Source organism: Ascaphus truei, chromosome 1, assembly GCF_040206685.1.
Source record: "Ascaphus truei isolate aAscTru1 chromosome 1, aAscTru1.hap1, whole genome shotgun sequence".
NCBI lineage: Eukaryota > Metazoa > Chordata > Amphibia > Anura > Ascaphidae > Ascaphus > Ascaphus truei.
The window spans coordinates 413,104,064-413,129,717 of NC_134483.1; the positions used below are offsets into that span (position 1 = coordinate 413,104,064).

At 43.0% G+C, this 25,654-nt stretch overlaps 1 protein-coding gene across 5 annotated transcripts in view; it reads left to right on the forward strand.

Moving 5' to 3' along the window:
- The window catches only part of ZNF827 (zinc finger protein 827), a 182,718-nt gene extending 177,122 nt beyond the window's left edge, over window positions 1-5,596 (forward strand). The window contains exon 14 of one of the 5 annotated variants that reach the window (XM_075614080.1): window positions 1,087-5,596. In XM_075614080.1, coding sequence (XP_075470195.1) covers window positions 1,087-1,894 — 808 coding nt within the window. In that variant the 3' untranslated portion in view covers window positions 1,895-5,596. The remainder of the gene's footprint in view (window positions 1-1,086) is intronic. The other 4 variants (XM_075614069.1, XM_075614088.1, XM_075614107.1 and 1 more) reach the window with 4 other exon arrangements.
- The last annotated feature ends 20,058 nt before the right edge of the window (window positions 5,597-25,654 follow it).

The window sequence follows — 25,654 nt, forward strand, 5'->3', positions numbered from 1 at the left end:
CACTTGGCGTGGGCGCTTGGTTGGGGGGGGGGGGGGCCTCTCTTATCCTCTGGTATTAGGGACTGCCTGCAGGATTCACCATACACTTGAATTTGGTGATGTATTGGACTGCGTGACATATATAGACTTTTTTCATTGTACAGGATTTGCATTTCTTTTTGGAGCAATTACACATGACGAGGATACTGCGAATAGACTTTGCATGTGTTACCTCTTTATATAATCAGCGCTTTCATCTGCAGCACATTGTGTTGCTTTTCCTGTATGTGTGAATTGTATTTACTCTACTTATGCTGGCCAATTTATATATAGGCTTTAGCTACATGTTACGCACGTGCTAATACTACATTTGTAGCTTGCTTATTGCCACCAGTTTGTGCAATATTTTCTATCACCAGACCCTATACCGTGGTCTCTGAATTTGTGCCTAGAGTATAATAGTTTTCTTTAGATATTATCTCAAGTCCTCTGTCCGCACTCTCCACTTTCCCTCGAGGATTAGTCCAGAGTCCCCCTCCATTTTTATACTTTTCTCCCCTGTTTTTATAACTTAATAAACTTTGTTATTCATTTGGTATACCTGTGTGCTCCTATTAGGGATTCTTTTTTGTTGTTGAGATATATATATATATGTTTGTATATATGTGTATATATATATATATATATATATATATATATATATGTTACAGTTTCACTTTATTTTTTAATAATAGGAGATTTGTTTACAACGTCCCTTTCCTTAAACCATTTCTACAGCATATATATTGTAAAAACTCTCTAAAATGAAGGTCTGAAACCTTGGCCCCCATCATCTAACAGGGTTTCTACAGTTGCTTTTGCAGACACAGTAAAATTACTTCTTTAAGGAACTCCAACCGTTCACAAACAAATTAGCAATCATGTATGTTTCAAGGAGACGTGCAGAGCGTAAGGGGACTGTGCTCATGAGCCAGTCGTGAAAGATGATGGGACGTACAATACATGTAATGCCTTTGCTGAACAAAAGTCTGCAATCTAGTGCAACATAGCACAGTCTGTATGGATTTTTATGTTTGCTTTCTTTTTCTGTGTGCATTTTGTTGGCAGGTGCCCATTCTGCATTTACTCCACAAACCGCCCTGCAGCCATGGAGTGTCACCTGAAGACGCACTACAAGATGGAGTACAAGTGTCGTATCTGCAAGACGGTGAAAGCGAACCAGCTGGAGCTGGAAGTGCACATCCGTGAGCATCGGCTCGGGAACCATTACAAGTGCGACCAGTGCGGCTACCTCTCAAAGACGGCCAACAAGCTGATTGAGCATGTGCGCGTCCACACAGGAGAGCGCCCCTTTCACTGTGACCAGTGCAGCTACAGCTGCAAGCGCAAAGACAATCTCAACTTGCACAAGAAACTCAAGCACTCTCCCCGCCAGACCTTCAGCTGCGAAGAGTGCCTATTTAAGACCACCCACCCCTTTGTCTTCAGCCGCCACATCAAGAAGCACCAGAGCAGTGAATTCTCAGAAGAGGAGAAGAAAGTCCAGACCACAAATCGGAAAGAGGTCACCCCCTTGCTTACTGTCAATGACTCTAGGAGCCTCTTGTCACCTCTATCGGTCATGTCTGCCTCGCAGGCTCTACAAACGGTTGCAATGTCTGCTGCACAAAGCAGTGGAATGGAGGCACATTTAGCACTTAAAGCCTTTGCAGTAAATGGTATCTCATCTGGCTTTGATAGGTACCGGAACTCTGAGTTTGCTCATCTCATTCCCTTAACAATGCTTTTCCCCAAGAACCATTATGATGTCACATTCCATCCACCCAGACCTCAGACTGCACCACCCGGTGCCACTACACCGAAGCACTCCTTCCTAGCTTACCTTGGACTAACAGAGAGGGCAGAAACTGTGTGAGGGCAGCCCTCGCCCTGTCTCAGAAACCCAGCAGGTATACGTTGCTGCAAAATATAGGTTTGAAAGGTATGACAAATGTGTACTGTATATCATTAGCAAGGTTAGTTAATGGGCGCTGTTTGTATACTTATTGCATTTACATAAAAGCTGCTTAATTAAGTCTTCAGAGAGGTAACCTACTGCATACTTCTACATATCAAGAGGCTGGATCCCCATACCTCAGCTTAAGTTGAAGGCTTCTGAAGGATATCAGCTGTCTGCACTTATAAAATGACAGATTGTGTTCGTTTTCTGTTGTATGTGTCAATGTATAATGTCTAAAAAGAGAGAAAAGTTTGCCCTAGCAGAGAGTCAAGTATTGTAGTATATTCCTGCTTTCCATCTGCCTTGTTTTCCATTCTCAAAAGTCGCAAAACGTTGAACCATGTTCTTTTATATTGTTCTTAGTAGCCAAAACAATTTCCACTTGAAATGTCTATAAAAATTCTATGTGTACAAGTGTACACAATATATTTTAATACTTTTATCAAGCAGCACTTCATCAGCAAAAGCCAAATAGCCAAAGGATTTAAATGAAAACAACTATCCTTCATGTACCAACTCTTCAGGTTTTTTTTTTCTCTTTGTTAACCTGCTGTATTTTCCCACAGCATCAAATAGTACAGTACACATTAAAGGCAAGCGTCAATTAGCAAAATGATTACTGCAATTTTCACTGCTGGATCTCAACCGGTAGTGGCACGTTTAAATAACAAAACAAAAAAACAATTACTTATTTTGCAACGTTGTGTCTAAAATGTGTGGAAACAGCCAGGGAAAAACATTGCAGCACTTTCTGCCTCCATTAAAAAATGAACAAGCTGGTGAGTATAGGATAACCTTGTCCTTTTGGCTATTTGCATCTTGTTGGCCTGCACTTATTACTCCTGCTGGCTCTCTTATACAATATCAAACTTTGGTCCCTGGACTACCAGTGGTCGCCCCATAACTTGCGATGCGTTCCCCTAAGCCCCTTATAATTAATTCTAGTCAAATTGTCCCCTGCAGCCTGTGGCCCGTTTTTGGGATCAGTGATGATGGTTGGTTTGTAATCGCTGAATTCCAACATAGGCTAAGTCCATACAGCTTTCGCCTGCGCGGAGGCGTAAACCTTGATGTCACCCGCGTGAAGCAGATGCGTTTTTCGGACATGCTGGATGCCGTCGGGGGGGGGGGGGCGGCTTTGTTTCAGTGATGTCACGGAGCAGGTACGCCGTCTTTGTGCGAACCGCTCACGTGACCTGCCCGTCGCTCTGAGAAATCCGTTTTAACTGATGACGCGTGCGGACGCCTCCACGCGGTCTGTGGCAGCATGGACTTAGCCTTAGTGTTCTGTTATTCCTTTCCCTATAATGCAATGCTCAAAGCTGTGGCAGGAAGAGGCTTAACAACAACAAAAAACAGCTCAGTAAAATGAAAAGTAGAATTATTTAAGGACATAGGCCACACTCATTGGTAATGGAAACCTTTTCAGCATAAAGATGTGGCCTGCGCTATCTGACATAGATCAGGCCTGGACCTTTAACTGGAAGCGCACAGCTGCTTGTTAGAAAGAAAATTGCACGGTCTTTTGCGTAAAGTTTTTAAATACCTGTGGCTTGCCGTTAAAGCAGCAATCCCCCTCACAAGCCTATATGATTTTAATGTCCTTCAGACACATTTCAAACGCTTATATCTACTGCATGGAGCAGTCTTGGAAACGCCAAGAGGAGCCCCTTGTAAAGTAAGTAAATGCAAGAAAGAAAAATCATCAGCGTAGACGGCTGCTGTAATTGTCTCGCTTCTGGAAAACGTGCTAAGGACACACTAAACTTGTGTTGCCTGTTGCGTTTTCATTGCAAATAATGTACTTATAAGGACACGTCTATGCGCGAGTTGTTTTGGTGCAAATGTTGACAAGCTGTTGAGACACATATCTTCATTGCAGCCATTTTTAATTACCTAAAATATAAAATATATTTAACAAATTATAAACGCAATCAGAAATTGTGCACATTCACTAAAGGTTATTTTTAAAAAAAAAACCTTATAGTACATAAATGTATTGCTGTCTTAGGTTTTCACGTCTGTTAACTTGGAATCCAGCTTTCCGAGGGAGCCTATTAAAATAATGTGTTAATGAAAAATGTAGGAAATATGCAGTGGGGATACCTTTCTTTTCTGAAATAAGTTTTATTAGTAGAAACATGAACATTGGAAAATCCACTAAAGGGGATTAAAAAAGGGTTTGGATAAACTCTGGGTATATATACCCAGACTAAAAAGGCAGTTTTGCACAGTGCTTAGTCTTGCACTATTATGCGTTTCTCATTTACAGGGGAGGGGGGGGAGAGTAAACCTTTGAGTTAGATTATATTGTTTCTGACTGTAAGACTGAAGTTTTTAGACACACTTTGAAATGTACATATATAAAACCATATCATTTAGTATGTATTCCCCTGACATACTATAAGGGACTGCGTTGCCCAGTGAGATGTATACCCAAGATGACAAACCCTAGCAAGACTTTTCTCTTACGTTGAATTAGCTTCAGCATCAAATGTATGAAACTTATTTGACCCTTGCTCCAACCTATTGTTTTCATGCTCATTTTTGACCCTTGATATATATTACTTTTATGTGCTAAAAGCCCCTCCTCCACCAGCACTGAGGTGCAAAGAAAAGCCCTTTGTAAATTATGCTAATAATTTAAATACAGTAACTTATCTCGCACTTTATTGCTATACAAAGCAGAAACGGTTGCATAATATTTGTTAGCCTTGACAAGTAACCTTAAAAAATACTTTTCTTTTCTAAAAAGTAGTCATTGTTTTTTTGTTTTGTTTTGGGTTTTTTTGTATTTTGAAAAAAAGAAAAAAAACTTGTCTTCTGTTTAAAACGAACCACAAAAGCCTAAAAATAACCTGGATATATGTATGTTGATCAAAAGTGCATTGTAATGTAAAATGATAATCTGAAACTTTTCTTCCCCCCATCTATCTGATGACATAAACTATTTCGTGTACATGAATGCTTTCCTATATAATATTATTGGTATTCACAGCACTGTGTCTTCTACATTCTTTCTGCTCACCTGTGGGCATGAAGCAGACGATGGGTATATAAAATCTGTTTGATGGGGAAAAAGGTCAACCAACTAGGTATAAAAGGCGGCAAAGATGTTTACAATTAAAGCTTTCGGTTTTCGGTATTTATTTTCTACAAATCTGGTTATTTCACTATGTATTTTTGTGAAGGGGGAGATAATAGCAGTAGCTCCAATTTCCTGTGTGTGTTTGAACACAGCATACAACTAAACAACTCCTTAGATCCCTGAAGACTCTTCCAGAAAGGGCAAAAACGCCAGCTAAATATTATTTTAAACATTTTTGTTTTTTTAGAGGCAATCCACGCTGGGTTTTTTGAAGTGAAACTTCTTTGCTCGTGCATACATGGTTTTCATGGGGAAAATCCTTACCTTGTAACGAAAATCCATAACGTGGGTGACGTCACGCTCCTAATGGGCGCGGGCTCGTAGCGCTAGCGCATGCACACAAAACCACCTTTTCAGGCCGCATGGAGGTTAAAAACACTGCCGGGTCTCGCCACACATGCGCAGTGGCGACCGGAGTCTGGCACATATGCACAGTGGCGACCGGAGTCTGGCACATGTGCACAGTGGCGACTGGAGTCTGGTGCACATGCGCAGTGGCGACTGGAGTCTGGCGCACATGTGCAGTGGCGACTGGAGTCTGGCGCACATGTGCAGTGGCGACTGGAGTCTGGCGCACATTTGCAGTGGCGACTGGAGTATGGCGCACATGTGCAGTGGCGACTGGAGTATGGCGCACATGCGCAGTGGCGACTGGAGTATGGCGCACATGTGCAGTGGCGACTGGAGTGTGGCGTACATGTGCAGTGGCGAATAGTCTGGCGCACATGTGTAGTGGCGACTGGAATCTGGCGCACATGTGCAGTGGCGGCCGGACTCTGCGTCTGGGAGACAGTGGTACCCAGAGGCAGACACACACACAGATGTGAGGTAGGCACACAAACACAGAGACAGGCACACGCGCACACACAGAGACACCGGAGAGGCACGCGCACACACAGGCACCGGAGACGCACGCACACACACAGGCACCGGAGACACACATTCACACGCATGCACACACAGACACACGCACGTACACACAGATACAGTTAGTATAACTGAAAAAGAGCGCAGGAGCAACCACAAGCGACATGGGAAGAGGAAGATTTCCTACCCACTAGAAATTATTTGGCACACAAACATTACGTCAGACCTGTAGTAATTGTCAGATCACTTTTAAAATGCTGCATACTGAAATCCTTCTTATAGCTTTGTGCAGCTGTGCTATCAAATTGTATCCACATTATACCATGTGCAATCACAAAATCTATTGCTTTTATATGTCTCATTGTAAACCTTTGGTTTTATAACAAATTCTGATATTAATCCGGTTTGAATTCAATAATTAAACAAAGCCACAGTATTTGCCACTTTTCTATCCTACCTGTTCACCTTTTTCTAACTTGGGAACATAGTATTTATCAGCAGATAATTACCAGGCCACATTTTTCTTATTCCATGAATTCACCATCCTTTCCGTAATGAAGTAGATTATATCCTCACATCTGCCTGGGGCCTTCCACCCTCCAGCTATAGAACATGACCTCTTGTTCTAGTTCATGCCTGCACAACTTGTAAAGTGAGAAGGGCCGTACTGCTACAAGGAAAACCGATTCAGACCGCACAGGTAAAATCTCATCATATCTCCCCCAGCACCCTTCATCATCATCCTCGTCGTATAACTCCTCCAGCACCACTCATCAACATGATCCTCATATCTCCCCCAGCACCCCTCATCATCATCATCATATCTTCCACCCCCCCAGATCATAATCATCATATCATCTCCCCCTCCCCAGATATATGAGGATGATGAGTGGTGCTGGGGGAGGTATGAGGATTGTCATACCAGACAGAACCATTGATTGCTTTCCAGGGGCTCAGGACAACAGTTTCCATTGCCCTGCCGCCCCCCCCCTCCTCCCCAGTGTTGGTGGCCTTTGTGAGACTCCTCTATCTCACACCCCGGTTTCTCCCCCTCACCCACACACATAATACTCCCCCTACACATCACACACAATACCCCCCCTTTACACCACACGCATCTCCCATCACCCTCTTCCCCCCCTCCCCCCTCACATCACCCTCCCCCTACACCTCACATCAGCCCCCCCCTGCACCTCACATCACCCTCCCCTGCACTTCACATCACCCTCTCCTCCCCTGCATCTCACATCACTCTCCCCCCTGCATCTCACATCACTCTCCCCCCTGCATCTCACATTACCCTCTCCCCCCCTACATCTCACATCACCCTACACCTCACATAAGCCCCCCCCCCCCCTGCATCTCACATCATATCATCGGTTCAGGCGGCTGAGGCGGCGGCAGGCACAGACTGAGCAGAGCATGCAGACTGCACATGAGAGAAGAAGTGCGCAGCAGTCTCCTACCCTGCCGTCCTCCTCTGAGACTCGTGAGAGTGGGCTCGGGGGGGGGGGGGGGGAGGGGGAAAGCAGACAAAGCTGTCGCGGGCCGCACAGTGAGTACGGGCGCCCCGCTGCCGCGTGTTGTGCAGGCTTGTTCTAGTATTTCTTTGTATCTGAAATATGCTTTACTTCTGTACTTTGTTGAAACCATTTGTGTATTTGAAAGCCAGAATCCTACTGGCTTTCTCCATTGGTCCATTACTTGCCCACTTGATGTGAGCTGGAATCATTTCTCCCAGGTCCCTTTCTCTATAGTACATTATAGTGCTATTAATCCTGTATTCGCCTTTGGATTTTTATGCCCAAGTGCTTTATGTACCTTTTTTTTTCAACTAATATTTTATTCACAGTTTTAAATGGAATTAAAAAAAGAAAAAAGGAGACAATAAGGGAACACAATACAAACATAGGCATCAACAATCATAATATTTTAATGCACACTTGTGTACATGCCCTTAAATAGTAACATTAAACACAACATTCAATTTAAATAAAATAAAGGGAAGCAATGGAAGGTGTGTGGGGGGGTATGTGGTCATCTTTGACTGCTTATTGGAAGTACTCCATCAAATGTCTAGGAGGAACATAGTCCACCAAGAAGTTTCACGCCCAGGACCCATTCGGGGTACGCTCTTTAATATTAATGGAAACTTGGTCAGTCCTATCCAACCATCATGCATTATGTACTTTTTTACATAAAATTGTAATTGCCACACTCTTGACCATTCCTCTAACCTACCTACATCCATAATCCCTGTGGAGTATCAACCCTGTTGTAGACCTTTGTGTCATCTCCAAAAAGGCATACCTTTCCTTCCAGACCTTCTGTAATGTCACCAATAAAAATATTAAAGAGCACCATTTCTGTAAAGATCCCTGAGGTACTCCACTGTTCACCTCCCCTCCTCTAAATGTACTCCATTTCAACACAACTCTGTTGCATATGCTTCAACCAATACCTTATCCATGCAACCACCTTAGAATCTAATCTCATGCAAATGTGTAACTTGTTTATCAGTCTATGTGGGACAACTAAGCTACAGATACATCTACTGGTTCACTCTGATCTATACCTTAGTCACTCAGTCAAAAAAATCAATTAAGTTTGTTTCACTCGATCTCCTCCCAGTAAATCCATGCTGCCTGGGATCCTGTAAATTGCTGGGCTTCGGATATTCAATCATTCTTTCCTTCAACTGTGTTTCCATGAATTTCCTGACTACTGATGTCTGGCTCACTAGCCTGTAGTTAGCTGCCTCTTACCCTAGTTCCACTCTGATTACTCTTCTCCAGTCATCTGTTAAAAGTGACTGGTTAAACAGTTCTGTTTATAGTATTGCAACTTGCCAGCACTCCCTATGTTATTTTAATATCTTTGGATATGTCCCATCTGGCCCCTTTTGACTTGTACGCGCCCCATTAGGACTTTATCCTCTGTAAATAGATCCAACCTAATTTCCATTTAGATTCCTGTTCCCTAACTGTGGTCATTTCCCCTCACCTTCAGAAAAAAACAGTGTTGTGGTGGTCTGTTATACTTTTTATCTCACTCAACATGTCATCTCTTCTCTTTAGTCTTACCAATCCTCTTTTGTGTTTTCCTTTCAGTTATATACCGTAAAAAGGTTTTGTCTCCCTTCTTTACTGACTGGAGTATATTGTCTTCTGCTTGGGCCTTTGTACACCTGATTATTTACTTAGCTTCATTTTGCCTAACCTGATATAAGTTACCTTTCTTCTTCTGTGTCTATCTATATTTCCTAAAATATGTCTGTTTTGCCTTTACAATACCTGCCACCCCCTTTGAGAACATATGTTTTATTTCCTTTTAATAACATACTTGACATACTGCTTTTGCACTCAAGTTAAATACCCCTACCCATACCAAAGAACACCCAATTTGGAAAAGTCAGCCCTCCTAAAATCTAAAACCTTTGTTTATGATATACCTTGGATGATTACTGGAGACTAAGCTCCCACCCACAATAACATCTGATACTTTGTCTACTTGTATAAGTATTACATCTAGCATTGCTTCCTTGCAAGTGGGCTCTCTCCCGAATTGCTTGAGAAATGCCCCGACAAGGAATCCAGGATGTCCCTGCTTCTGGCTGAACCTGCAACAGACACATGCCAATCCACATCTGGCAGATTGAAGTCTCCATTAATGATGACCTCTCCTTTCATTGTCATCTCAGTGATGTCCTTCTGTATTAACATCATAACCTCACTAGTGCCTAGGGTTACCCAAAGTATCTCAGTCTTTTTTCCACTACCTTGTTCTAAAGTAGCTTTTATGTTCTTCACATAAACGGCAATTCCTCCTCTCTTCATATCATGCCCTTTCTAAATATAGTGTAACCTGGTATAGCTATGCCCTGATTTTCATTGTACAGTACCATGTACTAGTCATAATATCGAAATCATCCCTTGTCATTACTACTATTTAGTTGTGGTATTTTATTTACCAAACTACAAGCATTTGTTCACATAGCCTTAAGCCTCAAGACTCCGGCTACTGCTTTTCTTAATCCCTCCTATTTATTCTGCTAAGACATTACTCTGAAATTTTACAAATATTATATGTCGACCCACTGCCAGGTCATGAGTCTTCACTTCTCTATATGTGGCAAGCGTCTCCCAATCTAGCTGATATTTTGTATGTTTCCTCTTGTTTGTCCTTATTTGGCATATCATTCTGTTTATGTAATTTATATCACTCTGTACACCCATTGTACCGCGTTGCGGAATGTTGTCACTTTATGTTAAATAATAACCCTCCCCCCCAAGATGTCTTCTCTTTTATTATCCTTGGGTCTGCTCTCTTCTTTTTACTCGCTCTCTCTCCTGCCTCTCTCACCTGTGCACATTCATGGTACTTCTGTGGGTGTACAGTATTTCCTTCAACTTTCTTATTCTGTATTTCCCACCCCTGCCTGTTTCCACTATTGTGTATTTCTTCCACTCATCTACAGTAGATGCTTTCTTTTGTAGGAATGTTTAGAGATGTATATTTATTTTCTCGTTGCACTGCACACCTTAGTAATGTTTCAGGAAACTAAGGAAAGTGGGTGGCGGTCCTCTTAAATTCTTAGGCGAGATTCAAATGATAGTGAGAACCATTGCACCGCTAACTTTCATTTTAATCAATACCGCAAAAGCTTTTTTGACATCATAGACCAGTGTTTTTTTAACCTTTTTTTGGTAAAGGAACCCTATAATTATATTGTGAAATTCTGAGGAACCCCAACTCTCTCTAATAACACGTCTCAGATCGGATGCATTGCAAGGAACCCCAGCTCTCTTAATAGCATGTCTGAGATCAGATGCATTGTTAATTCTTCTTTAGAGATCAGATGCATTGTTAATTCTTCTTTAGAGATCAGATGCATTGTTAATTCTTCTTTAGAGATCAGATGCATTGTTAATTCTTCTTTATTTGGTACTATTTTTACATGACATGAAAATTGCAGGGGACCCTTTAGGGATGCTCGGGGATCCCAGGGCAAGTCCACCAGGAAAGTCAAATTAAGCCGCAGGCTCCACTCCTGGTGGTGAAAAACACTGCCCTAGACGACAAATTCAAACAAGTTAGAGGGATCTTAACGGGGGACTTTAATTAAGTATTGGGTTTCGAGCTAGATAGATCCTCCAACACCAAGGCCTAGAGCCCATACCGATTAGCTATTAGAGATTCTAGACACCTCACCAAGAAACTACAAAGTAGATCCCTGATTGACACATGGAGATACCGCCCCCAGAAACAGGATTATACTTTCTTCTCAGCGCCATACTACACTTATAGAATTGATTTTATTCTATGAGAAATTGGGAGGCTGATATTGGCGCGGTGCTGGATGACGAGAGACAAGATATAGGAGAGCATGGCTAGGAGCTCCAACAACACTCTAATAAAGGAAAATGGATACAAAGTTTTGTATCGGTGATGCCTATGCCTTACCGAATTGAACAAAATATACCCTAATCCACTCCACTCTGTTTTAGGGGTTGCGGCCAATCCGGCACGATAGTTTACATGCCCGCAGATACAGTTTGGGGACAGGTCATTACATTAATTACTAGCATCCTGAGTACCAAATTTCTCCTGGACCCACCCATGGGCGGCTCTCCTCAATAGACCACAGGGCTCTCCAGAAGTTAGGGACTCACATTTTTGTGGTTACTAGGTGCTGTATCGCTGCAACCTGGAAACAACCACACCCGAGCCTAAACCAAATAACCAAAAACGTATGGTTTATAATGAAGATGGAAAAACTGACGGTCTTCATAAATGATAGGTCACATTGTTTCTCCAAAACCTGGAACTGATTGTTGACAAAAATTGATAGAAAAAATGTAGACGATGACCTATTAACCATGAGTTATAAACATCTCCCCGGACCAAATCTACTTGAACTTAAAGGGTCTAAAGTACACATACACACAATTATGAAGAGCTCTCCATACCCAAAGGATAGACACTTGGTTCTCCCCAGTTGCCACCACCAATTTACTTATGTTTATTTGATGAAACACGGTTTGAGTCTATGTATGAAAATGTATGTATACTTCTTCCCCCACCCCTTCTTTCTCTCTGTACCCCTTCCCCCTCCCCAACGCATAAAACAAACAATAAAATCAAAGTTATACAAAAAAAAATTAAACCATACAATCCCTACAACAGCACCAGTATTTTTACATACATTGGATAAGTGGGCAAAGGTTTAGCTAAAAGACCACTGCAAACATACTCCCTTTTTCATGACGCCTACTCCAGAGATATCTGTACATAATACCGCATTCCAGAGATATCTGTACATAATACCGCATTCCTCTCTATAGAAGTTTGCTGATGGTAAAAAGATAGGCCTTACATGTAGAAAAACAAAAAGAATGATTCCTGTGCTCCTACCAATTAAGCTAAAATAAAATAGTGATCTCATGAACAAGGGTTATTTTGTTGCACTCTTTGGCCAAAGCGTTATAAGCCTGCAGCCAACGTCAAGACACAACTGAATTGCAGGTACCTACATTGAATATATGTATTCCCTTGGACTAGTGAGAAAGCCCTGAAGGGGTTAAATAAAGCATGTGCTTTTGTGAGTAGTGCAATTAAAAGCTGGCCAAAGCCAGTATCATGGTTACCTTGCTATATTAAGTGTACTTACCTGCAATTCGGTCATGCCTTGACGTTGGCTGCAGGCTTATAACGCTTTGGCCAAAGAGCGTAACTAAATAACCCTTAGTCATGAGATTACTATTTTATTTTAGCTTAATTGGTAGGAGGAGCGCAGGAATCGTTCTTTTTGTTTTTCCAGAGATATCGGCCTGTAATTCTTTGATTTTTAAGTATATCAAATGAAAATACTGCCTGGTTAATTTGCCTAATGATTCAATGTGTACGATACAAGCTGTATGGGCAAATAAACAATAAACTCGGTGCTGAATATTTTTGAAGAGTTATTGATTGTCTTTGTGCCCAAATGTTTTAGGGACTGCACCTTTAATGCAGTGATTTCTCTTAATAGATCTAATAACCCCTATATGCAGCCAAGGAAGTTTCAGCTTTTATGCTGAATTGAAGCAGCAATCCCACCTAAAGATTTTTTTTTTTTAATTATTCATTTATTTGACAGAATTAAGAGCGTAGAGTCCTCTGGAGGAACACAATACTATTTATAGTTCCACATATACTTACAGCTTTAGTTGTGTATTCCTCCCCTATAGGAAAATCAAAATGGCCACCACATCTCACTGATCTCGAGGACCAATAGGAAAGCTACAGCATCATGGGGGACGGGACACGACATTTCGGCTTATTTTCAAATGTCCAGCAAGTAGCAGAAGCAATTAAAGAGTTGGGTGTCTTGGGAATCACAGGGGGCCTGCGGAGCTAAAATAAAAACAAAAAAGCAGTTTAGCTCTGGAGGACCAACCCAGTTTTAGTTGTATATAATAATGAATACTAATATTTGTCAGGATTGCTGCTTTAAAGCATCAGACCAAACTGAGGTTTTTTTTTTTTTCATTTTTCTTTCCTTTTAATATGGGGATCAATACAATCCACACAATGATATGTAATTAGCGAAGTTGCCGATCAATCGGTGAAGATTCGGCTCGGGGGTTCACCAAATGGATGTTAGTGCAGCAGAAGAGGACCAAAGATGCAAAGTTCTGTGGAGAAGATCATGTGACCAGGCAGTCACTAGATACAATTGGTGCACTGCTAGATAGAGGGCAGGGCTCAAAAAGGGGTGTGCCAGAGCCTGTTTAAGAAGAGGAAGGGGATGTGACTTTGTAAATGGTTGCTATAGAAACCAAAAATGCTTGTTACATTATAATACTGTACATAAACAATGTAATTCAGAGGGTTTTTTTTAATGCTACAAGTATTTTCTCATAGTACAGAACTGATTTTTTTTTTTTTTAAAGCACATGTAGGATATTGCTTGGTCCGCAGCTCCAATATTAGCAAAGCTATATTTTGGTGGATATACTTTGAAAATAGCTTATGTACAGTAAACACAAATCTTGATAGAATTGTAAGATATTTCTTAATTCCACATTCAGCCTGTTTGTATGATTTCTTTTTATAGAATGAAAAGATTGTTCTTAAATTACAGTAATTACTTAAATTGCTTGTATATGCAAAAAAAGAAAAAAGGGCATTGCAATTTCATGAAAGTAAAAAGCCAAACCAGGTAAATTAGGATTAATAATAGTCTTGTTTGAGCGATACCTGTATGTTCTCATGTATTAAAGGCAATTATTTATAGGTGTTCACCCTGGGAATTGGTTTACCCATCTCATGTTTATGTTTTAACCCATTTAGTGCTAGAGGGAACAGCAATGCATTACTATCCCTCCAGGAACTAGAGTGGTTACAATATAATCTTAGCTCTCTCCTCTTTAGACCAGTTTCTATTGTTCCTTTTGCTCGCCACAATTTTTGTACTGATAGACAAACGTGTAAAAAAAAAAAAACTATAAAACAATCTTTTTTTCCCCAATACTTATCGCACTACTTGTGTTTGCTTAAACTGCAGCCTGGAAGAGCTGCATGGAGAGATTGCATCTCTGTGCCCAGTTCTTAGCCCTCAGCCAGGGTGGTGCTGAGCGGGCGGGCGCTCATGCTGGCCGCGATGAAACACATTGCGGCAATGTGTGTGGCCAGCGTGAGCAAGCGCCCGAGCATGCGCGGTGCTTGCCTGCTTGCCAAGCAAGCAAATTTGAATTTGCCGCTCGCTCGTCACTTGAACGGTTCAGCCAATGAGGGCGACCCAGCTCCGTGACGTCTCGGCCGCGCCCCCCGACACTCCCCGCCACGCGCGCACCTAGCAGGCCACGAAACGCCTGGCTGAGCAGGGCACAGCGCACGAGCGCCCGCTCCCTGCTTGGCCGTAGCCTTACACGCGGTCGGAAGTCAGGGAGCGCAGTTCACCGATGAAGATGGAACCAAGGAGAGCAGATTCCTGTGTGATTGGCTGTTGCTGTGACTGAGACTGGGAGCCTTCACGTGGAGTTCCCAGTTGGAAGGGGGTGTACCCGGAAGTGCTGTGATCGCGGAGAGCAGAGGAGCCGCAAGACGCAGCGAATCCTCTGCACTACCAGCGTCACCAGTTGGAACACCTACCCCCAGGACGCTTGCTGCCTTGCTACATGCCCTATTTGAGGGTTTTCCTGTAAGTGTGTATTGCCAACCGCTGCTGCGGTTTGTTGCACAACAATATACTGTTTTTGATGTACATTACCTCATGTGAGTGGTTTCTATTATTATCACTGCTACACCAGTATAGTGATTCCTTGCCCTGCCTTCTGTGTGCTGTTTAGCATTGATTTCATTGCTGATCCACCCATTGGTTCCATCTGCAGTGAGGAACCTACTCACCTATCTGCTATATCTGCAGTAGGGAACTTGCTTATCTGTATATCTCTGCTGTGAAGCTGTTTAGGGTTAACCCTTTCAGACAGGGTTGCACTATTATTGTGTTCTGTTTTACATATCTCTTCATCGGTGAACTGCGCTCCCTGACTTCTGTACACCATTTCACCCAAAGGATCAACAAGGAAGATCCAGTGAAGGTTGAGCTGCATCCTGTTAACCGTTTGTACTCTTTTTCTGTTCCCCCTGCAACATTTTTTTTGCTACTTTAGTGTTTATCCCTGACACCTGTGGGAGCGCCTGGTGAATCTCTGTTTTTCATTACACGCGATCGCACAGTTTTAATATACATTTTTAGAACAGAGTATTGTAGCAGGGGTCTCCTGAGATAAACCATTCATTTCAGCATCGGGGACACCCTGCTTTGCAAGATACAGGCCCCGGTATGGGGTGCCGGTATCTCCTGCAAGTTCAAATGTCCCGGTCACGTGACGCGGGAGATTTAAACAATGCAGAGATTGATACCGGCACCATATAACTCGGGAAGCAGGGGGCATACCCACCTGCTTCAATACTCTGTTATTAAAATGAACATTAAAACAGCGTCATTACCTTAGCTGCTAGCTGCTACGGCAATGAAGGGGTTAAGCCACAGCACCTGGTTTATTGGGGAGTAGAGGAGGTGGGTGAATGGAGGTACTTGGCCCACGGTGGGTGGTTAGGCCTACCAGGAAGGTTGCGGGAGGAGTTAACCCCTTCCGCTATCCAAACGGTAGGCCTAATCACCCACCGTAGACAAGTACCCCCATTCACACATCCCCTCTACCCCCAATAAACATTAAAATACAACAATCCTACTACACACCCCCTCTACCCCAACCCCCCCCCCCCACCCCAACACATACAGTACAATAATTGGCAAAATTACTATTATCCAGATATGGATAATAGCGCATATGCCCATTAAAAATAAAACATTACCCAGCCAGAATAAAGTAAATTAAAGTTCTACTTACCCCTGCCAGGATGAAGACCGTCCTCATCCTCATCACCGTCCTGCGTGTTATCCACGGGCAGCAACATTACAATAAAAACCGAACTACTGGCCACTAACCCCTTAATCACCTTAGCGGTTAGTAACCGCTATAGTAATTAAGGAGTTAACCCGCCTCCCCTGCAACCCACCTGAGAGGCCTAACCAACCTCCCCAGGGCAACTACCCGTTTTACCCATTGATTGTCACAGTGGTAAACTATGCCCCAGTATGGGCATGGATTGCCACAATGGCAATGAATGGACAACCTAAAAAACAAACATAACAAAAAATACAATACATTACAATGAAATAAAAACAAACATTTACCAAAAAAGACATTGATTTGTCACTGTGCTTATCTATACCCAGAAAGTGGTATAGATAAACACATTGGCAGTCAATAGGCAACATAAAAAAAATACACAATTAAATCAAATACAATCAATGTGTTTCTTACCTTTGCTGGGATTCACCCCCGCCTTTCTCCGGCATCACCTCTTGATCCTCGACGCAATGCTCAATAGCCTGCTGCGAAGAAGTCCACGATCCTCTGTTGATTGACGAGACATCTCTGGTAAGTTCTTGGGTTCTTTTTTTCCTTTCTTCAAATCTGTATAATCCAAAAGGGTCCGGAGATGTTGCCCCGACGTCTTCTTGGGCTCAAATGAGACGGGATAGGCCTTATATAAGCTGTCACATAGTACACCAACCAATCGGATTGTGGGTGTACCATTTGACACTCAAATGTGACAAGACAGGCCTTGTATAACCCCTGTGATGTCACATTTGAGTGTCAAATGGTACATCCCAAAACCGGATGTACCAGTTGGTTTACCATGTGACAGCTTCCAATTTTTTTTAAGATGTCACATCATCGTAAAGGGAGGAAAGCAGGCCAATCAGGTAGTATTTGCTTCCCTCCCTTTAAGATGATGTCACTTCAGCAAAAAAAAAATGGAAGCCATTGCATGGTATAACCAACAATCGGATTGGTAGATATATATGTGACATCATCAAAAAAGGAAGGGAAGCATAGTTCCTGATTGGCTATCTTCCATCCCTTCTGATGACGTCAAATGGAAAGGCATCATGTGGTATATCTACCAATCTGATTGGTTGGTATACCATGTGATTGCTGCCATTTTTGGGGGGGCTGAAGTGACGTACCTTAGTCACCCTTTTGATGATATAACATCCTTAAAAAAAATGAAAGCTGCCACAAGGTACAGCACCCAATCGGATTGTGGGTGTACCATTTGACACTCAAATGTGATGTCACAGGCCTTATATAAGGCCTCTCCAATCTCATTTGACACCAAGAAGACATTAGGGCAACATCTCCAGCCCATTTTGGATTGTGAACAAGATAAGACAGAAGAAAAGAAAGAAAGAAAGAACTTACCGGAGATGTCTCTTCAATCAATAGAGGATCGTGGACTCCTTCGCATCAGGCTGTTGAGCAATGCATCATGGATCTACAGATGGTGCCAGAGTAGGACGGTGGTGAATATGGCAATAGTAAGAAACACATTGATTGTATTTTATTTAATTATGTATTTTTTTGTAGGTTGCTCATTGACTACCAATGTGTTTACCCCTTTCTGGGCATAGATAATCACAGTGACAATCAATGTCTTTTATGGCAAATGTTTGCTTTTATTTCATTGTAATATATTGTATTAAAGGTTGCCCATTCAGTTTAATTGTGGCAATCCATGCCCATACAATATTGTAGGCATGGTTTACCACAGTCACAATCTATGGCTTTATTGTCAAATGTTTGTTTTTATTTAAATGTTGTGTTTTATTTTGTGGCTCTTTTTTTTTAAGGTTGCCCATTCATTGTCATTGTGGCAATCAAAGCCCATATTGGTTGAGGGGGTCAGGGTAGTTACCTTGGGGAGGGTGGTTAGGCCTCCCAGGTGAGTACTGGGGGAGTGGGGGTTAACCCTTAATTAATTACTGCAGCGGTTACTAACCACTAAGGTGATAATGAAGTTAGCTTTATTTTATTGTAATGCAGCTGCCCACAGAGGACGCGGAGGTCGTGATGAGGACGAGGGCTGCCTTCATCCTGACAGCGTTAAATAAAACTTTAATTTACTTTATACTGGCTGGCTAATGCTTTATTTTTAATAGGCAAATGCGCTATTATTCAGATCTGGATAATAGGAATTTTGCCCATTCTTGTACTGTATGTGTTGGGAATGGGGAGGAAGAAACTCCTTGATATGCAAATCAAAATTCTGATCTCGCCACGCTTTGTTTTTTTTTGTGTTTGCCTTCTCTGGATAAGTACGGATATAGGATAAAGTATCTGTCGTCTAAATTTATCATAGGATGAATTTGATGGATATATGTCTTTTTTTCAACCTCATCTACTACATAACTAGATATGTATGCATGTATGTCTTTATTTATATATCGCCATTAGTGTACATAGCGCTTCACAGTAGTAATACACGTGACAATCATATAAATAACAAATAATACAAATAATAGGTCATGGGAATAAGTGCTTCAGACATAAAAGTAACATTTCGGAAGAGGAGTCCCTGCTCCAAGGAGCTTACAATTTAATTGGTATGTAGGGAGAACGTACAGAGACAGTCTAGGGAATTCTGGTAAGTGCGTCTGCACTTACTGTGTGCAGTACTATCCACGTTGCTACTCATATGCTTCTTTAAGAAAGTGTGTCTTAAGGTCTTAAAGGTGGATAGACAGGGTGCTAGTCGGGTATTGAGGGGAAGAGCATTCCAGAGGTTTGGGGCAGTCTGTGAGAAAGGATTAAGGCGGGAGAGGGCTTTAGATACAAAAGGGGGTAGAGAGAAGACATCCTTGAGCAGAACGCAAGAGTCGGGATGGTGCATAGTGAGAAATTAGGGCTGAGATGTAAGGAGGGGCAGAGGAGTGTAAAGCTTTAAAAGTGAGGAGAAGAATGGAGTGTGAGATGCGGGATTTGATAGGAAGCCAGGAGAGTGATTTCAGCAGGGGAGACTCGGAGACAGATTTAGGAAAGAGTAGAGTGATTCTGGCAGCAGCGTTTAGGATAGATTGTAGGGAAGACAGGTGAGAGGCAGGAAGGCCGGACAGCAGGAGGTTACAGTAATCGAGACGGGAGAGAATGAGGGCCTGAGTCAGATTTTTTACAGTCGAGCAACAGAGGAAAGGGCGTATCTTTTTTATATTGCGGAGGAAAAGGCGACAGGTTTTAGATGTGTTTTGAATGTGAGAGGAGAATGTGAGAGAGGAGTCGAGTGTGACACCTAGGCAGCGTGCTTGGGCTACTGGGTGAATGATAGTAATTCCAACAGTAATGTGGAAGGAGGTAGTAGGGCCAGGTTTGGGAGGAAGTATGAGGAGCTCTGCTTTAGCCATGTTAAGTTTAAGTCGGCGGAGGGTCATCATGGATGATATTGCACAGAGAAATTCAGAAACTTTGGTCTGTACAGCAGGTGTAAGGTCAGGGGTTGAAAAGTAAATGTGTGTGTCATCAGCATAGAGGTGATATTTAAACCCAAGGGGTGATTAGGTCACCTAGAGAAAGTGTGTACAGAGAAAAAAAAGAAGAGATCCTAGGACAGAGCCCTGGGGTACCCCCACAGAGAAATCAAAAGAGGAGGATGAGGTGTTAGCAGAACAGAGACTCTGAAAGTACCATGGGAGAGGTAAGAGGAGACCCAGAATAGAGCTTTGTTACAAATACCAAGAGTATGCAGAATGGGAAGGAGAAGAGGGTGGTCCACGGTATCAAATGCTGCAGAGAGGTCGAGTAATATGAACAGAGTGTAATGACCTTTGTCTTTGGCAGCATGGATGTCATTAGTTATTTTAGTGAGGGCTGTTTCAGTCGAGTGAGCAGTGTAGAAGCCAGATTGTAGAGGGTTTAGGAGAGAATAGGTGTTGAGAAAGTGGAGCAAGCGAGAGAATACAAGACGTTCAAGGAGTTTAGAGGCAAAAGGCAGGAGGGAGAGAGATCGATAGTTAGAAAGATAGGTAGGGTTAAGCTTGCTGTTTTTGAGTAATGGTATAACTGTTGAATGTTTGAAGGAGGAGGGAAAGGTACCAGAGTAGAGGGAGGAGTTACAAATGTGTGTGAGCATAGGGGTTATAGTAGGAACAAGAGGTTTTAGGAGATGGGAGGGAATGAGGGCAAGTGGTAGAGGGAGAAGAGGAGATCAGCAGTGACACATCCTCCTCTGAGACAGCGTAAATAGTGTCAAGGAAGGCAGGAGGAGAATTGTGAAGTGGTGTAGGATGGGAGGAGGAAACAGAGGGGCTGTTCTGACATATCGATTCCACCTTTTCCTTAAAATAGTCAGCAAAGTTCTGAGGTGAGATGGAGGAAGAAGAGGCAGCTGAGGGTGGTTTGAGTAGAGAGTCAAAGGCAGAGAAGAGTCGGCGTGGGTTAGATTTGTGCGTGTTGATTAGTGAAGTAGGTTTGTTTAGCTCAAGAGAGGGCAGAGTTGAAACAGGATAGCATACATTTGTAGTGTGAGGAAGTCTGCGAGAGTGAGATTTCCTCCAGAGGCGTTCAGAGGAACGAGTGAAGGAACGCAGCATGCACATGTGGGATTTTAGCCAGGGTTTGGGGTTAGAAGGGTGAGGATGGCAGAGCGAAAGCGGAGCATGTAGATCGAGAGAGGAGGATAGGGCAAAGTTGCAGTTCCTGACAAGGTTGTCAGGGTCTGGAGAAGAACCGAGAGAGGAGCATAAAGTGGAATCTAAAGCTGGTAGGTTAATAGAGCGCAGGTTTCTGCAGAAACGAGGGGTAGATGGAGATGGAGAAAGGGAGAAGCGAGCGAGAGAAAATTAGATGAGGTGATGGTCAGAAAAAGGAAAGGGAGAAATTGAGAAATCAGACAGAGAATTTTTTAGTGAAAACTAGATCTAGGTAGTGGCCAACCTTATGGGTGCTGGCTGCAGTCCACTACTGAAGGCCAAAAGAAGAGGTTAGAGAGATAAAGCAGGAAGTCCAAGGGAGAGAGGGGTCATCAATGTGGCAGTTGAAGTCACCAAGGAGAAGAACAGAGGAGTTTTAGGAGATAAAGAAAGAGAGCCAGGATTCAAAGTGAGAGAGAAAGGCAGAAGGGGGATGAGTAGAGGTAGGTGGGCGATAGATGACCGCCAGGTGGACAGGGAGAGGGGAGAAGATATTGACAGTGTGAGCCTCAAAGGAGGGAAACGCAAGAGAGGGGGGAATAGGAAGGGTTCGGTAACAGCTGAGAGAGGAGAGGAGGAGCCCCACACCTCCACCCCTGCCATCAGTGTGCGGAGTGTGGGAGAAAGAAAGGCCACCACAAGAGAGGGCAGCTTCAAGAGCAGAGTCAGACTGAGTGAGTCAGATCTCAGTTATAGCAAATAGGAGCAGAGAGTAAGAGAGAAAGAAGTCATGCACAGAGAGGAACTTGTTAGAAAGGGAGCGAGCATTCCAAAGGGCACAGGAGAATGGGAGAGAGGAGGGAGGGTGGCAGGGGATGGGTATGAGGTTGGAGGGGTTGACACCAGAAGGAGTAGAAGTTGCATTTGGCAGGCAAAGATGAGAGCACGTAGAAATAAGGCAGGTACCAGGATTGGGAGAGATATCCCCAGAAGCAAGGAGGAGAAGCAGGGATAGAAAGAGGATGTGTGAGGATGATTTGTAGGGGTGTGTTTTAGTGCAGGGAGTATAGCTGTGTAGTGACAGAGAGCACAGGTAAGAAAGTTGTTCATGTGAACTGAGAAGTGGCGACGAAAGGAGAGCTGGAGATATATGAAGAGATTTGGAGACATAATGAGGCTGGTAGAAAGAAGTGCATCATTTGAAAACAACTGAGGTCACAACAAATATAAATAGTAAAGGTGGCATCACAGCAATAGTAAAGTGCTGAGATGTGCAGTCGGGGATAGATAATATCCTCCTTTCCAGCGCAGATCAAATTCAGGAATCAGGACCAGTAGGTGTTATCCACTTGTTCACTCCTATTGAACACCCTTTTAGCTCTAGCACTAACATTCTACTTTAAACCTGGCTACTTCAGAATTGTGGTACTCACAGTGCCATAACATTCCCCCTTGTTCATCACTGATAACACTCATAACTAACACTTCAGAGCAATAAAGAGAGCTGAGGATTCTATTCACTAACATGCTACAGTATAACCATTATCAGTCAATAGTGGCCATTCAGGTCAGTAATATATTCATTCATATCCTGTGTTTTATTGTAAGGAGACTTTTTTGTTTCTTATTTGTTCTGTTTTTTCTTCTTCTTTATAAGTTTTTTCTTTTTATGTTTGGTTACATTTATAATTTTATATGCATGTAAAGCACTTCATATGGTGGAGTAATGTTGCCTGCCATATTGCAAATAAGATGATGTTTGGGTGCTACTCTGCAAATATACATGTGCATTTTAGTTTTGTACCTGGGGTCTCCATGACGATCACAGGATCAGTTACTGCGCAACTAATGGCTTACACAATTTCGTCCGTTGACGTGCCTGACGTGTCAGTGATGGCACGGGATACCCGGATCAGTAGTGTGTACTTAGGTGAGTTTTTACCGACCGTTTGATACTCCTTGATAAAGTTCCCGTGTTGTGCGAAACGCATAGGAGATTCTGTGCCTCCTTTTTATCCATATAGAATAAAGGGATTGTTGTTGTCCTGACCGGGATCCTGTCTCCTTGAGCTGTGCGCTGCCTCCACTTGTTCTCTACTCAACATTGAATGCTAACCTCTGATCAGTACACTGGTACAGAGTGACATGAATCATATTTTATTCTTATAAATTGGGATGCTAGCAGCTATGTCAATCTCTAACTAAATCAGTGAGAATTTGGAGCTTATAACCAAAAAAGTGCATTTGAATAAAGTACTGACTTCTATCAGTGAGACTCTACTGAAGGCTACAAGGTCACTGATACTATCAGTGAGGCTGATTACAAATCACTGAGACTCAAAGTGAGAGTTCACCTTCCTGTGTTAGAGCCGCCCCTTAAAAGCTAGCCCCCTCCCCTTCCTGGATAGCCACGTAACATATTGCTGTTGTCAGTACCTAAGAAGTGTGTGCATGTATTACATTCCTCATTAATACTTTCCATACAGATGCAGCGGCCGTTATTCGAACAAATCACGGAGCCGTTTTCGTGTGCTTTCCTGTACTCCACTCGGCCAAACACGCGACCGATCGCCCCAGGCACACGTGTTTATCGCGGTTGCTTTGTTTAAATTTCATGGATTCTGTTTCTTTTTGTGCAATGAAATGATGGAATTGCAATGTGTACAGTACTGTGCTACTATGTGTTTATAAGCCAGAACACTAAAATGCCATTTTCTGCACTCGCGTCATAAGGCGGTACGGTTGGAGGAAATCCCGCGCCATGACGTGGGTATTCCGAGGTATACAACGCATGAAGCGTTCAAATAACGGCCGCTGCATTTGTATATGTAGCCCCTTTTCCCTATGCCTAAGGGAACTATGCGGCAACTACGCGTGCTGCTGTACCTGTTTGCTCACAGGAGGCCTAAACCTCTGACTCTGGGAGCCTGGGGTGAGCTCTCTCACTTTGCAGTGCAGCGCCTCCACCTTTGAGGGATCCCAGCGTTGGCGGGATGATTCCTCATAGGATCCAATACAATTGGAAATAACAATACCACATCATATGTATATACTTGGTTTACTGTAACCCCACAGTATGTAACAACACAATATTATAAGAACAACACAGATACAATACCCCGGTGTGAAAGTACTGAGGGTGCCCTGAGCATCTAAACACTCGGTGTCCACAGAACAATCCCACACCCAAATATGAGATAGCGGTACCCCCTGTTAAGGTGCACGGCGGGTACCTTCCTGGTCAACGTCCCGACCAGGGAATACTTGAGAAACGGGGTTGGATCAGGTCCTAAACAGCGGGGCTTCCAACATAAATCCTCTCACGCCTTACAGACGGTCGTCACGTGCGGTCCTTCCGACAGCACAGTGGTGCGGGTGATGAATCTCTAATAGGGAGGGTCCCTATCTAGGGCCTTCCCTACAATACTCCTTAAAGTAGGGATCAGGGCCTAAGGGCAAGTTCTGGCCTGGTCCAGGGGCTTACTAGCTCTCTGGACACATCCGTCCTCCTTGATGGCTCCCTCAAGACTGCATATTCTTCCTGGTCCCGCGGTGGATATCCTGAGTCCAAGATGGCTACTCGAGCCTATCTTCGCAAAGCATGCTGTAGTCTCTGGTTGCTGTTGGAGCCATGCCAAGATGGCCACCACGCCGATCGCAGCTGCTCATGCGCAACAATCCGGAATGGCCGCTGCCACCTCTCCCCACTCGCGCGGAGCTCCGGCGTCAACTGGCTAGTTCCCCCTCACCGAAGGTAAGGAGGGGGACTCTGCTACATATATGTCTACCTTTAATTCTTGTGGTGTGTGTGTGTGTGTGTGTGTGTGTGTGTGTGTGTGTGTGTGTGTGTGTGTGTGTGTGTGTGTGTGTGTGTGTGTGTGTGTGTGTGTGTGTGTGTGTGTGTGTGTGTGTCAGCTGCCCTCACTGCACACAGATGCTTATGATATTTTATGATGGTCCAGTTGAGGTTCCTGACATGGATTTTCTGAAATAAGACTTTTTAATATGCTAACTAAGCTGTTCTTTCCAGTTTCTCTACGTTACAGATTTACTTGGGATTGATGAAACGCTGCAGTCTAGCTGCTCTTCTTTCTAAACATGTTTAGACTTCAAGGCTATGTAATGTCTGCAAGCAACGCCAACAAAATGGAATGAATGTCATAATGGAAAAGCAAGTTCCAAGATTTGACAAAGGTCCATCTAGACTTATTTATATTTCCACCACTAGCTTTGCTTCAGCTGTGTAAACAGTCAGTAATATAATTGTGAGTACAATCTGTTTATAGTACCAAGATTCACATCCCAAGACCAAATACCATTATGCACGTTCTAACCTCTGCCCTGGTAAAAACACCAGAGTCGCCAGCTCTCACTATTTGAGGCATAACACCCCATCATTTGCTGACATTTTTTTCTCCCTTAGAGTAGTATTCTTCAACCCAATCCATCTCTCAACCAATGTAATCCAATTAATGGTGAAGAGACCTCTTACCAAACTCCAGACACGTAGTTGAAAAAAAAAATATATGTATATATTTACTGATGGTCAGGATGTGCTTACAAAGTATTCAAAATTCCTGTGAAACATATAAGTGAGCATATTGTGTAGAAGTATTGTCTAATCTGATTGTTTCATATT